This window comes from Pongo abelii, chromosome 1 (assembly GCF_028885655.2).
Source record: "Pongo abelii isolate AG06213 chromosome 1, NHGRI_mPonAbe1-v2.0_pri, whole genome shotgun sequence".
NCBI lineage: Eukaryota > Metazoa > Chordata > Mammalia > Primates > Hominidae > Pongo > Pongo abelii.
Genome location: NC_071985.2, coordinates 36,167,957 through 36,183,926, shown reverse-complemented (window position 1 = coordinate 36,183,926; position 15,970 = coordinate 36,167,957). Strand labels below are relative to the sequence as shown.

At 35.0% G+C, this 15,970-nt stretch overlaps 1 protein-coding gene across 18 annotated transcripts in view; it reads left to right on the top strand.

Annotated features, from left to right (window-relative positions):
• Window positions 1-15,970, top strand: part of RPS6KC1 (ribosomal protein S6 kinase C1) — a 328,215-nt gene that overhangs the window by 206,741 nt on the left and 105,504 nt on the right. For 10 of the 18 annotated variants that reach the window (XM_054520569.2, XM_054520608.2, XM_009237833.4 and 7 more), the window contains 3 exons: window positions 2,223-2,305; window positions 3,385-3,480; window positions 13,015-13,958. In XM_054520569.2, coding sequence (XP_054376544.1) covers window positions 2,223-2,305; window positions 3,385-3,480; window positions 13,015-13,125 — 290 coding nt within the window. In that variant the 3' untranslated portion in view covers window positions 13,126-13,958. Of the gene's footprint in view, window positions 1-2,222; window positions 2,306-3,384; window positions 3,481-11,957; window positions 12,336-13,014; window positions 13,959-15,970 lie in introns of those variants that run through there. The other 8 variants (XM_054520594.2, XM_054520575.2, XM_054520620.2 and 5 more) reach the window with 5 other exon arrangements.

The following is a 15,970-nucleotide window of genomic DNA, read 5'->3' as shown; positions in this document are numbered from 1 at the left end:
GCCAAGGCGGGTGGATTGCCTGAGCTCAGGAGTTTGAGACCACACAGGGCAACATGGTAAAACCCCGTGTCTGTTAAAAATACAAAAAAATTAACTGGGTGTGGTGGCATGCACCTGTAGTCCCAGCTACTTGGGAGGCTGAGGCAGGAGAATTGCTTCAGCCCCAGAGGTGAAAGTTGCAGTGAGCCAAGATTGCGCCACTGCACTCCAGCTTGGGCTACAGAGTGAGATTCTGTCTCAAAAAAAACTCACCACCCCAGAGGCAAATCGGTAAAATGTCTTATCATGTTTTCTTACCAGTCTTTTTTCTAAATGTGTACTTTTAAAATTAGAATTGTATTGTTTTATAGCTTTTTATATGTTTATATATACAAACATTCACTTAAGTATATGTAGGTGTTTTATTTTTATTTTTTTTTTTGAGATGGAGTATTCACTCTTGTTGTCTAGGCTGGAGTGCAGTGGCACGCTCTCAGCTCACCACAACCTCCACCTCCTGGGTTCAAGCGATTCTCCTGTCTCAGCCTCCTGAATAGCTGGGATTACAGGCGCTTGCCACCATGCACGGCTAATTTTTGTATTTTTAATAGAGATGGGGTTTAGCCATGTTGGCCAGGCTGGTCCTGAACTCCTGACCTCAGGTGATCCACCTGCCTCAGCCTCCCAAAGTGCTGGGATTACAGGTGTGAGCCACCGCACCCAGCCCTATTTAAAATGGTTATGTAGTAGTAATCCATCATACAGATGTGCCACAACATATATGATTAAATCTCTATTGTTAGGTAGTTCTCAATTTTTCAAACAAGCAACTATTTTATAAATGCAAATAGTTCTAAGAACGTTAGGAGACTTCGAGTCATTCACATACTAGTTTGAATTAGTTAATATCTGGTTTCTTTTTACTACCTAGTTGAGAGCAGCTAGTTGGAGAATGGAAATTGTGATTTGGCATGAAGCACTTCAGGAAGAGGGTGGGCTCGGGAAGGGCTGTGAAGTGGTAGAGTTCCATATAGGCTGTTTGAACCTCAGAAAAGGGATGTAGAAAAAGGTTGCTGAATGGAGTAATTTCAGTGTTTTGCACAGGAATGGCTCTTTTTCTTTTTCTGGTCCATATGACTTTTGCTTTAAGACTATTGCTCAAGCTATTTTGTAAGTTTGGGGTTCTCCCACACAAGTAGAATGACTAAGCATTGGTTAAAAGGCTAGGCACCTGAGTACCACTTACATGTTTTACTTTCCAAGTTCCAACCTAACTACTTATAAACTTGAAAGTAGTTATGAATTGTGGGTTACCTATAGTCAAATAGTAGGGTTTTTTTTTTTTCAGTCAATTGGAAATGAAAGGGCAGGTATTGGCAAGGTTTCAGGACTAATTTAATGCCATTAGGAAAGCACAAGATAACGTAAGGGCTAAAAGCCTCAAAAAAAAAAAAAAAAAAAAGTGAAATGAGGAGTTGTTGCTGATTGGTGCAGGAACCTGAAAGGTGACACCTGAAAACTCAAATTACATTTCAGGAACTTGTGCTGGTGAGAGATAGGGATAACACAGATAAAAGTGTAATTTGTAGATATTCTAAAATCCCTTATCTTAGCCAATAGTTTCAGCCGTGGCTTAAAACAATGTATCTATCTGTACTTTAGCAAAATGGGTGGATTTGCATTTCACATGCTCCTCCTTTGGTTGAAAACAATAGATTACATAGGAAAGGGAAGATGATACTGTAAACTAGGTCTTCTTCTGCTACAATATGACATTGGACAAGGCATTTCATCTCTCTGGTTTCTAACCTGCAAGTAAAAGGATGATTAATATTGGTTTAGATAATTTTTAAAGTTCCTTTAGAACCTGAAGGGTCTTTATTTCTACAACAAAAAAATCACCCATGAGGTAGAATTGGCTATACATTCTCAAATGTAAAAAATTAAGCAAAATGCTGATCTAGTAGGTTCACGTAACTTTTAAGTAAAGCATCTTGAAGGTGTCCCTCTATCAACTGACGAACAAATGTCTGAGTTTAATATATGACTGCATCAAAAAAAAAAAAAAATGCAACCGCAGTAGGTGACCAAAGGGATAAGTAACTTTCAGGAATTTTGAAAGCCCAGTAGTATTTAGTGTATGCTCTCTCAGCATTTAAAAGGTCACCTTGCTAATACATGTTAATTTTGAAAGTTTAATTGACCTTTGGAATTTTAATATCAACCTTTTTTGGTGTATTTAGAGGTTGGAGCAATCACTGAAGAAACTGAAGCCTGTGATTGGTGGAGTTTGGGTGCTGTCCTCTTTGAACTTCTCACTGGCAAGGTAAGCAGTGGCCTGGACATTTAATAAATTTACTCAGATGCTACCTTGATTTCAAATTGAGAACATTAGCCTTCACCCTTAGTTTTTAAGTCAGGGACTAAGCAAGAAAAATTTTGATATCGAAAGCAAGTAGAGAAATGCAAGTTTATCAAGAGTCCAGATTTTTTTTTAAAGTTGGATTGCATTACATTGAATCAATTGATGGTAAAGTTATTTTATGTCATAACATTTCATAGTGAAATATGACTAAACCTTTTTTCTTTTAATTTTCCATGATTCAGCTTTAACAGGGTCAAATCTGTAAGGTTTATGTAAGGATGTATTAAAATTCTCTGGATGTTTTAAACATATTGTCTGAAACCAGGAGAGAATTCTTATTTAAGAAAATTAACGTAGATATTAAAGTTAACATTATCTTTTTCTCAGTACCATAAATTTTTCCTATCTGTTCTAGCTTAAGGACAGAAATTATACTCTCAGATGAATGACTTTTGAGTATGATGTTTGAGTTAGTAGACTTTAATAAAGTATTGTGCGGATTGCCTCCTGGGAAGAAAATGAAGAAAATGAAGGAAATGAACAGTTACATTTTTGTAAATAGTCATCTACTTACGTGTGTAGATAATACTGACCTAAGATTGCTGGGGAGTTTACAAATCACCTTTACATGCATTTAAACTGTAAAGTGCTATATATGTATGTAAAGTATTATGACTAACAAATTCTAAACTCTGTAGGGTTTTTAAAACATTAAAACATTTTAAAGGTATCAAATCCCTTTTTAGTTTTGCGTATAATTTAAGCTTTTCTATAATATTCTGAGCCATTAATTTTATAACTAAGGACGACGGGACAGTAGCATAAGCTTATGATGTGATCATGGTGATTGTCTTCATTTCAGTTAAAAGTTCTATAGGCTCACAGCCCTCATCCTAAACTGCTTAGGCGGCACTGTGTTGATTACTACACTTCAGTTAAAATGGTTGTTGAGCTCTCTGTACTTGCTGTCCATAAATCCTATGATAGAACAAAATATGATGTTATTTGGGATAAGAAGTGTACCTGATTGATTGTTTCAGACTCTGGTTGAATGCCATCCAGCAGGAATAAATACTCACACTACTTTGAACATGCCAGAATGTGTCTCTGAAGAGGCTCGCTCACTCATTCAACAGGTAATTTAATTGACCTATTGGCCAGGTTTATCAACCATGCAGATTAGCAGAGCCCACACCTCCAAAACTTCAAAAAGAGATTAGTTTGGAGCAAGAAAAACCCATTTAACCTAAAACAAAGATGCATTCAGAATTAATACTGTATATTTTCAGGCTTTTGCTATCATCAAAGTATTGATGGGGTTAGAGAGTATAGTTAAAACTGCTTGGTATTAATTTTTTTTCCCAAAATTTAGGGCTCACAGTTAGTCAGTTCTGTGTATTTGTGTAACTCTGTGATTTGAGTATTGCTTTTAGCTTGTCTGGGGCTACTCTAATTTTGCAGTTACCTTTTGTAACCTTATATGAATGGCTATTTTCAATTTTTAATTCTTATTTATAAGTTTACTCAGGTTATTTATAAAGCTACTCAGGTTGCTTAGGAGAGACATATTAGAAAATCTTGTCAAGTTAGATACTTCATCATTGGTGGAACTTGGGCATTGGTGTCAGTGATTACATTTCTGGTGGCTTTGAAGAAAGAGACCATTGATAATTAAAGTTCAGTATCCCAGAGACAGGCTTGGAACTCCAGTGAGCTTCTTAGATTGATTCCTCATACTTAAATTATTCCTCTAGTTTCGTGTAATGAATTTTGCTGATATTGAGGGTTGTTAGTACTCTGGTGTGACAGGCCCATTGCTGGGCTATCAGCAGGAACAAGAAGGCCTTGGGATCCTTATACTTTTATGAAAAATATAATGGAAAAAGTTCTTTGAAAAAGATCAAGAACTAAAATTATGTAATGAAACATAGATTTAAAAAAAAAAAAGTCAGGGAAAACAAAAATTAAAAGAGGGCAGGGGAGCATATATTAGGAAGATAATTAACTAGTATTCTCTTGAAGAGTGATTTTGCTTTCATTCAACAAATATTGTATACAAGACACAGTGCTATAAGCTACAAAGGTTAAGACAGGTAAATAACCGTACCACATGGGAATTGATAAAGGCTGTTAAAGAGTTGTAAAAAATACTGTGGCAAGTCAAAAGAAGGGGGCGGATATAATCAGTGGAGTGGTAGTATTAGGGAAAGTTTTTATGGAATGGATGCTACTTTTGCTGGGCCTTAGAATTTCAGCATGGCAAGGATGTGGGGAGAATAGTCTCGGTGGAATGAATGGTGTGAACAAAGGCAAGGAAGGAGTCTGAAAGACCCAAGTTTAGGAAACAAAAGTTTGATTTATCTGGAATAGAGAGATAAATAAAGGTATGGGTAGTAGGTGAGCATAAAAAAATAAGTTGGGGTTTTCTTATGTGGTTCTATCATCCCAAACAAGAGTAAAGTGATAATATTTAATTCATTAAAATTTGAGATTTGGAGTTTGTGGAGAAGAGTAAAAAGTTTAGAGTTGTACTTCAGGAAGATTAATTTGCCCAGAGCATGCAAACTATAAAGAAACAATCAGGTTGGAAATGCTGAGATGAGAATACCTAGAGCACTTTAGATTAAGAGGTAATGAAGAGATACATAAAACATTTCATTCTAATGGAGAAAAAAAGAACAGCTATTCATTTGATTTCATCTTATTCGTTGTGGCACGAGATAAATTCAAAGTATTTTTTAGTAAGTAATTTAGGGAAGACTAGCAACTGCTATTTTTTGTTTCTCTTCCTTAAAGAAGTAGTCATTATTATATAATATTAAAAATAGAATTCCTCATAATAAGTTATCAAGTTCTGCTTTTGTCTTTATTAGAAGTTATGTTGTAAAGGAATCCAGGCTTTAGGTATGGTAAGTCCCCAAACTCAGATATGTATAGCTTATATAGTAAATCAGCATTATGTCATTGGCCTGCCTAAGGAAACTACCACTCATGTTGAGGAAACATCATCAGGAAAGGGAAAAGGGGTCTCTTGGCATGATTAGCAATTTGTCATTTTGACTTTCCTTTTCCACTACCTCACAGGTCATAGAGGTCACTTTAAAAAAAAAAATCACAAAATGATTTATATGGAAATAATTCTACGTGGGGGAAATTTTCTCCTCTTTGGTCTTTTAGTTCCTTGCTTTGTTCTTAGATTTCATAATCCCCTGTACCCCTGGTTCAGTTATCTGTCCAAGTCAAGTAAATGGTGCCAAAGTAAACATAATTATATTTTAAATGCAATCTTAAAAAAATCCTTCAGAGCATGTATGTTTGTGCTTTAGCATGTACATTAGTTAATTATGACGCAGTTGCTTAATCAGTTTTAAGAAATTATGTGAGGAAAAGACCAAAACAAATTTTCGTGCCCTCATTGCTCAGCTCTGTTGCCCGTTCTTCAGGAGAAAGGAGGTTGGCAGCTGCTGTCTTGGATTCATTAACTTGAATGTGCCACTGGCTGACATTTTCTTAAGCAGTAGAATCTTTGTGTGACCTCTCTTGAGGTGTGTTATAGCCTTTAAAATGGCAGAATAAACAAGATAGTCATGGTTAAAACAATTATACTTTTGCCTGTAGACTTATACTTGCAGATATATAGAGGAATTCATGAACTAATTAAATTGACTTTAGTAAAAGTCAAAATATGAACCTTTAGAATTTCACATTTAAAGTAATATTTTAGAAAGAAGCCAGTTGTTTATAATGAAGAAGAAAGAACTTACATGTTTATATGTTTCCTGAAATACTAAATATAATTGTCATTGCAGTTAATTCTTACAAATATTTGAAATGTTAGATTTATATTAAAATGTTTGGTGCCTTCCACATTTCAGTCAGTAGACATAAATTGTCTGATTGTGAAAGTGGATTTGATACATGTAGGATATTCCTGTGATGTTTGTTTTGTAATAATAGCTTTTCTCTTAACAAATCGTAGCAACTACTAATATGAAAAGTCTTTGAGCAATTAGGTTTAATGAACAGTGTAGTATGGTTCAATTTGAGTGCTAGACATAATTTCAAGTAAAAGACTGTTAGTATAGTCTTTTGAAGTTATACTTCACTCCCCTTATGGATTTGGTAATACCCAAGTGAAGTAATAGATTCTTAGCATTTGCAGATCTCACTTTTGTGAGGCAGTGTAATGTTGTTGTTAAGGCATGGATTCTGGAATCAGAATGCTTGAATTCAAATCTTTGCCACTTACTACCTGTGTGATCTTAAACAAGTTACTTAATTTCCCTGAGCTTCTATTTTCTCAACTATAAAATGGAGGTAATGGTAGCTATTCATAGAGTTGTGAGTTAAATGAGTTAACCTATCATAAGCACTTAGAATAGTACCTGGCATGTGATAAGTGTCATGTATATCTTTGTTACTATTATTGATAGGACAGTGACAAACATTCATGACACAGTAATTTGCAATTTGATGAAGCATGTATTGGAATTATAGGGCTGCTAATGAAGAATGAGGCTACTGCTATTGACACAGGTCAACAAAATTCCAAAAAAGTAGTGGACTGGCATATAATAGGCAAACAATTGATACTTATACAAATAATTGAATTATGAATGAAAGAAAAATTAGAAATAATGAAAAAGAAAGAGAAGAAATAGAAGTTTTGGTTAACATCCAAGAGTGGAATTTCCTATGTATTGGACTACAAATGTTGTAAATAAATAATTTAATATTTCAGTTGCACTTGACTACTTTCTGTGGAAAAAAAATACTGTGAGTATTCTTAAATTTGAGTGGCTGTGGCTTCATGAGTTAGTTGGCAGAGTTTCTTTACCCCAAAAAGTATGAAGTTAGACAGATTTGGTAAAAAACCAATCATTTCAGTGCTCTGGAAATGGATCAAAGGATACAACAATCTGAAAGGTGTTTATGCTTAAAAAACAGCTGAACTGGCCAGGCACAGTGGCTCATGCCTGTAATCCCAGCACTTTGGGAGGCCGAGGCGGGTGGATCACCTGAGGTCAGGAGTTCGAGACCAGCCTAATATGATGAAACCCTGACTCTACTAAAAATACAAAAATTAGTCAGTCGTGGTGGTGGGCACCTGTTGTCCCAGGTACTTGGGAGGCTGAGACAGGAGAATTGCTTGAACCTGGGAGGCGGAGGTTGCAGTGAGCCGAGATCGCGCCACTGCACTCCAGCCTGGGCAACAGAGTGAGGCTCCATCTCAAACAAACAAACAAACAAACAAACAAAAAACAGCTGAACTCTGGGAAAGAACAGTGGGACTCTTGACCCAGGGCTGCTTTCAATCTTCCCTTCCTGCTTGGTCAGGTGCAAAGGTTCTGCCAGGGTGGGGTAAACCATGAGGACTGATCCTGAGGCTGCATAAATGTGCACAGGACAGGGAATGGGCCCAGAAGAAAGTAAAAGCTAGGGCAGATGTGGTTTTGTGACCTAAACTTTGAATGTGTTCTGCTATGCATTGGCAGAGAACAGAAGCTTGAAGGGCTGAGATATTTGAATACAACCTCTGTTCAGTCACTGGTTGACCCGTAAGCTATACAGACACAGGGGTGACCCCGAGAAAGCCAACTTTAGAAAGAAAAAAAAATGTGGAAAGTTGTCAGCAGCTGCACATTACAATGCAGTGGGAAGGGGACTTAGCAGCTTTGTAGATCTAACTGAAACAAGTTACCAAACAAAGAACAAACAATCCAACAGCAATGATAAACTTCATGGGGAAAAAATCAGACTCTAGAGTTGCTAAAATATACTATCTAAAATGTCCTGTTTTCTGTGAAGTGTAATGTAAGACATACACCAAAACAAAAAAGTATGTCCCATATTCAGAAAAAAAAAATCAGTAGAAATTGTCTCTGAGTGTACCCAGACACTGGATTTACAAAGACCTTAAAGCAGCTATTGTAAATATTTCCAAAGAACTAAATGAAACTGTGTTTAAATAATTAAAGGAAAGTATGACAAAAATGAATCAACAAAGAGATTCTGTAATAAGGAGATAGAAAGTATATTTTTAAAAAACAGAACTAAGTAGAAGTCACAAGTTGAATAATACAATGACTGACATGAAAAATTCACTAGAAAAAAAATGACTGAAGCGGCTAACAGCAAATTTGAGATAGAAGAAGAAAGAATAAATGAACTTAAATTAATAGAAATTATTGAATCAGGAAAATGGACACAAAAATTGAAAAAAATGAACAGGACTATGGAAATCTGTAAGACAATAGCAAATGTACCAGTGTACATATAATGATAGTCCCAGAAGGAGAGCAGAAAGGGAAAGGGACAGCAAAAAGAAATAATGGCTAAAAACTTTCCAAATTTTATTAAAAACATTAACTTATGCATCCAAGAAACTCAACAGACCCTATGTAGGAAAATACAAAGACGTCTACACTTCGACATGTTTAGACATATCCACACTTAACCAAATTGTTGAAAGATAAAAACAAGAGAATTTTGGAAACAGTAAAAGGAAAATAACTTACATAGAAGGAAGCATTAATGTCTAACTAATTATCAAAAACATGGAGGTCAGAAGATATTGGAATGACACAGTCAGAGTGCTGAAATCAAGAAGCAGCAGTAAACCAAGAATTCAGCAAAATTATCCTTCAAAAATGAAGGTGCATAAAGACATTACCAAATATAGGAAGACTGGGAGGATTTATTGCTAGCAGAACTGCCTTACAAGAAATACCACAGGAATTCCTTCAGGCTGGAAAGAAATGACACCAGGTAGTAACTTAAGTCTAAGGAGGAAATGAGGAACACTGAAAATTGTAGATATGAGTTCATAGAAAAGACTAAAAAATATATATATTTTATTTATATATATTTATTTATATATTGTATATATAAATATATATATTTTATTTATATATATTTATTTATATATTGTATATATAAATATATATATTTTATTTAAAAGACATAAAATTGCATGTAGCAACAATTATAAAACCATGCTATTGGGTTTAACATATATAGAAGCAATATCTAAGTATTTATGACAATAATAGACAAAGGAAGGGGGCTATGGTGGAGCAAAGTTTCTACCTTTTGCTAAATTAAAGCTACTATTGTTTTGAAGTAGATAAATGATCTTATAAGATAAGTGATATATTAAGTGATAAGATGCATATTGTAGGGATACAGCAACCACTTAAAAAAAAAACCTAAAAACTAAATACTAAATGAAAATTAGTAGAGAAACTAAAATGGTACAGCAAAAAGCATTTAACACAAAAGAAGGCAGTAAAGGAAGAACAAATAAGACAGTAAATCTAGAAAACAAGTAGCAAAATAGCAAATATAAACCCACCATGTCAATAAAGTGAATATCTAAACATGCCAAACCAAAGGCAGATTCTGTTAAGCTGGATCTTCTGTGTGTGAGAGACACACCTTAAATTCAAAAACACAAACAGATTGAAAGACAAAGGATGGGAAAGGATAAACCATACCAACAGTAACCACAAAAGAGCTGGAGTGGCAATATTAAATATCAGACAAAATGGATATTAAGATAGATTTACTAGGGTCTGATACATGTTTCATAGTGATAGTACGGGGTAGCTGTAACAGTTACAAATGTATATGCACTAATAATGACTTCAAAATATAGGAAACAAAAAATAGACAATTTAGTAATAGTAAGTGGAGGTTCAATACCCCATTCTCCATGATTTATAGAAAACTAGCAAGGACATTGAAGACTTGAACAAACTGTAACTGACATGTATAGAACACTTCACCCAGTGACTGCAGAACACACATTCTTATCAAGTATACACAAAACAATCTCCAAGATAGATCACATGCTAGGTCATAAAACAAGTTTTAGCATTTAAAGGAATTGAATTCATACACTGTATTCTGAATTACATTGTACACTGATTATAATAACCATAACAATCAACGTAGAAATCAACAAGAGGAGGAGATCTGCTAAATCCACAAATATTTGAAAATTAAACAGTATACTTCTAAGTTATGTACGGGTCAGAAGAAGAAATATCAAGAAAAACTAAAAAAGGTTTTAAATGGAACGAAAAGGAAAACACAATATATCAAAATGTATAGGATGCAGCTAAATCAATTTTTGAGGGAAATTTATGGCTTTAAATGCCTATATCAGAAAAAAAAGGAAGGTTTCAAATCAGAATCTTAGCTTGCACCGTAAGAAACTATGAAACAAAGCTAGATGTGGTTGTGTGCTCCTGTAGTCCCAGCTGCTTGGGAGGCTGAGGTGTGAGGATCACTTGAGTCCAGGAGTTCAAGACCAGCCTGGGAAACACAGTGAGACCCTGTCTCTAAATTTAAAAAGGAAAGAAACTATGAAAAGAAACTGTAAAAAGCAAAGTAAATCCAAAGCAAGCAGAAGAAAGGAAGCAGAAATCAGTAAGATAGAAAACAGAAGAATAAGAAAAATAAAACCACAAGGTAGTTCTTTGCAAAGATCAGCAAAATTGGGAAACCTTTAGCTGGTTCCAAACTGTACATAAAAAGGGAAAGGACCTATAATGTCCAAAACAATTTTGCAGGAGAACAAAGTTGGAGGACTTACTCTACCTGATTTCCACACTAACTATAAAACCACGATAGTTTTAAGACCACAGTGTTTTTCTAACAAATGGCACTGGGAAATTGAATATGCACATGCTAAAAACAAAATGAACTTAGACCCTTCATACTTTTTGCAAAGGTTAACTCAAAATAGCTCATATATTTGTATATAAGAGTTAAAGCCATAAAAATTGTAGAAGAAAACAAAGGAGAAAATATTTGATGTTGAGTTAGGCAAAGAAGTATTAGATGTGATACCAAAAGCATGGTCCATAAAAGGAAAAATTGATAAAGTAGGTTTCCTTAAAATTAAAAACTTGTGCATTCAAAAGTCACTATTAAGAAAATGAAGACAATAGAGTGGGTGTGGTGGCTTATACCTGTAATCCCAGTACTTTGGGAGGCCATGGTAGGAGGACCTCTTGAGCCCAGGAGTTTGAGACTAGCCTTGACAACATAGTGAGACCCCGCCTCTATGAATAAATAATAAAAATATAAAAATTTTAAAGAAAAGACAAGTCACAGACTGGGAGAAAATATTTGCAAATCATGTATCTGATAAGGGACTTATATTCAGAATATATAAAGAACTCTTGTAATTAAGTAAGACAGACAATTCCGTTTTAAAATGGGCGGAAAGTTAGATATTTCACCAAGAAAGCTATTTGAATGGCTAACGAGCACATGAAAAGATGCTCAACATTATTAGTTGTTAGGGGATGTAAATTAAAACCATAACAAGATACTACTACTATCAAGAGAAGGGCTATTATCAAAATGACAGTACCAAGAGCTGAGGATGTAGAGAAACTGAAATCCTCATACATAAATGTTTGTGGGAATGTAAAATGGTACAACTACTTTAGAAAAATTTGGCAATTTTATAAAAAGTTGAACATAAACTCATTATGTGACCCAGCAATTCTGCTTCTAGGAATGTAATCAAGAAAAATGAAAATATATGTCTACACAAAGACATGTACATGAATGTTAATAGCAACATTATTCATTATAGCCCCAAACTGGAAAGTCTAAGTATCTAAAAACTAGTGAATGGATTAATGAAATGCGGACATCCAAACAATGGAATACTAAGAAAAAGGAATGGCCTGTTGATACCTGCTACAATGCGGATGAATCTCAGAAACATAATGATAAGTGAAAGAAGACAGCAGCAAAAAACTACATATTTTATGATTTCACTTATATGAAATGTTCAGAAAGGGCAACTTTATAGAAACAAAAGGCAGGTCAGTGGTTGCCGAGGGCTGGGGATGGGGGTGCGGATTAACTGTAGATGGCATGAGGAAACTTTTTAGGGTAATCAAAATGTTCTAAAACTGGATTGTGTTGCTAGTTGCACAACTCTTTTAAGTTTACTAAAAGTCATCAAATTGTACACTTATAAGGGATGAATTTTATGCGATATAAATTATCCTTCAGTAAAATTGTTAACACAAAAATTTGACATTATTAAACCACAAAATTTTTTTTACTTATTTTACACGATTCCTATTTCTGAAGAAACCAAAACTTTTTTCATTCATTAGATTAAATTATTTCTTTTGTGTCAACTATGCCAAAGACTAGTGATTTTGGAATACTAATCAGCTTATTCACACTTTAGGTAAAGTTTAGTCTCAATACATACATAGTTCATTAGTGGTGGAAAGATTTACTGTGCTTCCCAAATTTTCTAATCGTGAAGGAAGTAACTGGCTATCTCAATCTAGTGCAATATCTAATTAATGTCATGGTGTACTTTTGGGGTAGGAAATTGATAGGTATAACTATCCTATTATATTACATGAGGATGAGGGAAACAAAGTAAGTTACTCAAGGCCATGTTTCCCATCAGTTGAAAAGCTATAAACTCAGTTCAGGTGTCTCTCACACCCCACAGCTAGAATGGTATTAGACATAGCTCCCTTTCAAGAAAAATGGTCTCTTGGCTATTAATCAAGACTATTTGTTACCAGGGTTGAATTTAGAAGTTGTTTCTTTTCAAATATTGGTTTTCCTTTGATTTGAGAGTTGGATTCCTGTTACTCACTAAGTCCGTCTTTTTTTAGCTCTTGCAGTTCAATCCTCTGGAACGACTTGGTGCTGGAGTTGCTGGTGTTGAAGATATCAAATCTCATCCATTTTTTACCCCTGTGGATTGGGCAGAACTGATGAGATGAACGTAATGCAGGGTTATCTTCACACATTCTGATCTTCTCTGTGACAGGCATCTCCAGCACTGAGGCACCTCTGCTTCACAGTTACTTATGGAGCACCAAAGCATTTGGATAAAGACCATTATAGGAAATGGGGGGGAAATGGCTAAAAGAGAACAATTTGTTTATAATTACAAGATATTAGCTAATTGTGCCAGGGGCTGTTATATACATATCTTCAACCAAGGTGTGATCTGAATTTAATCCACATTTGGTGTTGCAGATGAGTTGTAAAGCCAACTGAAAGAGTTCCTTCTAGAAATTCCTCTGATAGGAAGCTAGAAGTATAGAATGAAGTTTTACTTGAAAGAAGGACCTTTACATGGCAGCTAACAGTGCTTTTTGCTGACCAGGATTGGTTTATATGATTAAATTAATATTTGCTTAATAATACACTAAAAGTACATGAACAATGTCATCAATGCAACTTAAAAGTGAGAAAAAAGAATATACACATAATTTCTGACGGAAAACCTGTACCCTGATGCTGTATAATTAATGTATGTTGAATGTGGTCCCAGATTATTTCTGTAAGAAGACACTCCATGTTGTCAGCTTTGTACTCTTTGTTGATACTGCTTATTTAGAGAAGGGTTCATATAAACACTCACTCTGTGTCTTCAACAGCATCTTTCTTTCCCCATCTTTCCATTTTCTGCACCCTCTGCTTGTTCCCTCATATTCTGTTCTTCCGACTCCTGCTAACACACATGCAACAAAAAAGGGAAGGGAGTGCTTATTTCCCTTTGTGTAAGGACTAAGAAATCATGATGTCAAATAAACGTGGTGAAACATTAGATCTCTTCTTCATTTAATAACCCTCCCCCCTTTTTTTCCTTGAAGAAATGCCTCCATTCCTTTCCTTGTGAAATATTATCAGTTTCTACCATTGCTTCTCATGCTTGACTTTGTTTTACTTTTTGGCTTGGTATACTAAGGAGCAAAGGATTTCATCTAAATGGAATTGAATGGCAGTCCTAGTTTGTTACTTATGGTGATGAGATTTTCAGATTTGAGCTAATCTATTTGACGTGATGTAGAAAGAATGTAAGTATTCACACATCTCCAAACATTTGTATTTGTTACTTCTTTTTGTTGCTAAGCTAGCTCCTGTAGTTATGCATTGTTGCAAAAATTTACAAATGTTTTAAAAGTGTTAACATCTGTTTTTTTTTAAACGTTAGCCAAAGAAGAAGTCACCATTTCCAAGTTAGAAACCACCAGAAATAATTGAAATTTTCGATATGTTCTAATCTTCTTTGTATTTTTGAGATCTGTGTGAGAGCCCACCCCCACTCCAGGAGCATCTGTACAGCTTCCATCTGCCATCGACCAGGTCCTCTCATCAAATTAAATGGAACAGAAAATGCTCTAGTGAAACAAAGGAAATGTGCAAGCATTTTTCCTTTTTCTATTATTCTATTTCCCTTTTTCCTTTTTGGCCCCCTTATAATCCAAACCCCAGCTGAAAGGCTGCAACAACACCAGGTTGGGGAGCAGGTCACCAGGATCATAGTTCAGTCAAAATGACATCACTCCCTGGAACTAGATTTCAACTCACTAGTCCCCTGGCCTCATAACAGGAACTTATGCAGGTGAGACACAAGAATGACTTCCTGTGTAGGACTGGTAGGAAGTCTGCAAGTACTTAGAGCTGGCCATTACAGAACTTCCTTCCAGAAGTGCCCTGTGACATGAAAGTAAGACTTCACAACTAAGGTGAAGATCCCTGCCCTACCACATGATCTGAGTCTCTTGGATTCGAAGGACATTAATGTCAACAGATGGTTGCCATGTCAATCTGTTGACACAATTCCATTGCTTCAGTTTCTCCCCTTTTCTCTCTATATGTTTGGTTGGAGCTTGTGCCTAATATAAATACATCATTCATAATTAGAATGGACATTAATTATTTTAGTAATAAACACAGGATAAATGGCTTTGGGGTGATAAACCAGAGTCTGTTTTTATTTTATGATGTGTACATATTTTAAGCTGTACTTCTGTGAATGGTACTGATTTTTGTGGTTGTTTTTTTTTTTTTATATTTTGTTTAAGCAGAAGAGTGGAATATGGGGTCAAAATCATAAAAGAAGTTGCCATGAGTGTTTCTCATTTGATTTTTTTATTGTAAAATATACATAACATAAAATTCACCATTTTGACCATTTTAAAATATACACTTCAGTAGTGGCATTAAGTACATTCACATTTTTGTGCGACATCACCACTATCCATCTCCAGGACTTTTTCATCACCTCAAATGGAAACTCTGTACCCACTAAACAATAACTCCTCCCCATCCCACCCTCCAGCTCCTAGCAACCACTATTCTACTTTCTGTCTCTATGAATTTGACTGACTATTTTAAGTACTTCATATAAGCAGAATCATACAATATTTGTTTTTTGTCCTGGCTTATTTCACTTAGCAAAAAGTTTTCAAGGTTCGTCCATGCTGTAGCATTTATCAGAATTTCCTCCCTTTTAAGGCTGAATAATATTCCATCGTAGGTATTACCACATTTTGTTTAGCCATTCATCTGTCAATAGACATTTGGATGGTTTCTACCTTTTGGCTGTTGTGAATAATGCCATTATGAATATTGATGTACAGATATTTGAGTCTGCTTTCTGTCATTCAATTTTGTGTTTTATTTTTATGTAAAATTAGCAATATCATTCACTATTATTCTACCACAGTCTTTATAGAAGGGTTTTTCCAGATAGATTGCAAATGCCATTATGGTGCACTGCCACTTATCCTAAGATATAATATAAAAATCTACTGTTTCTGTGTCAAAGATGGA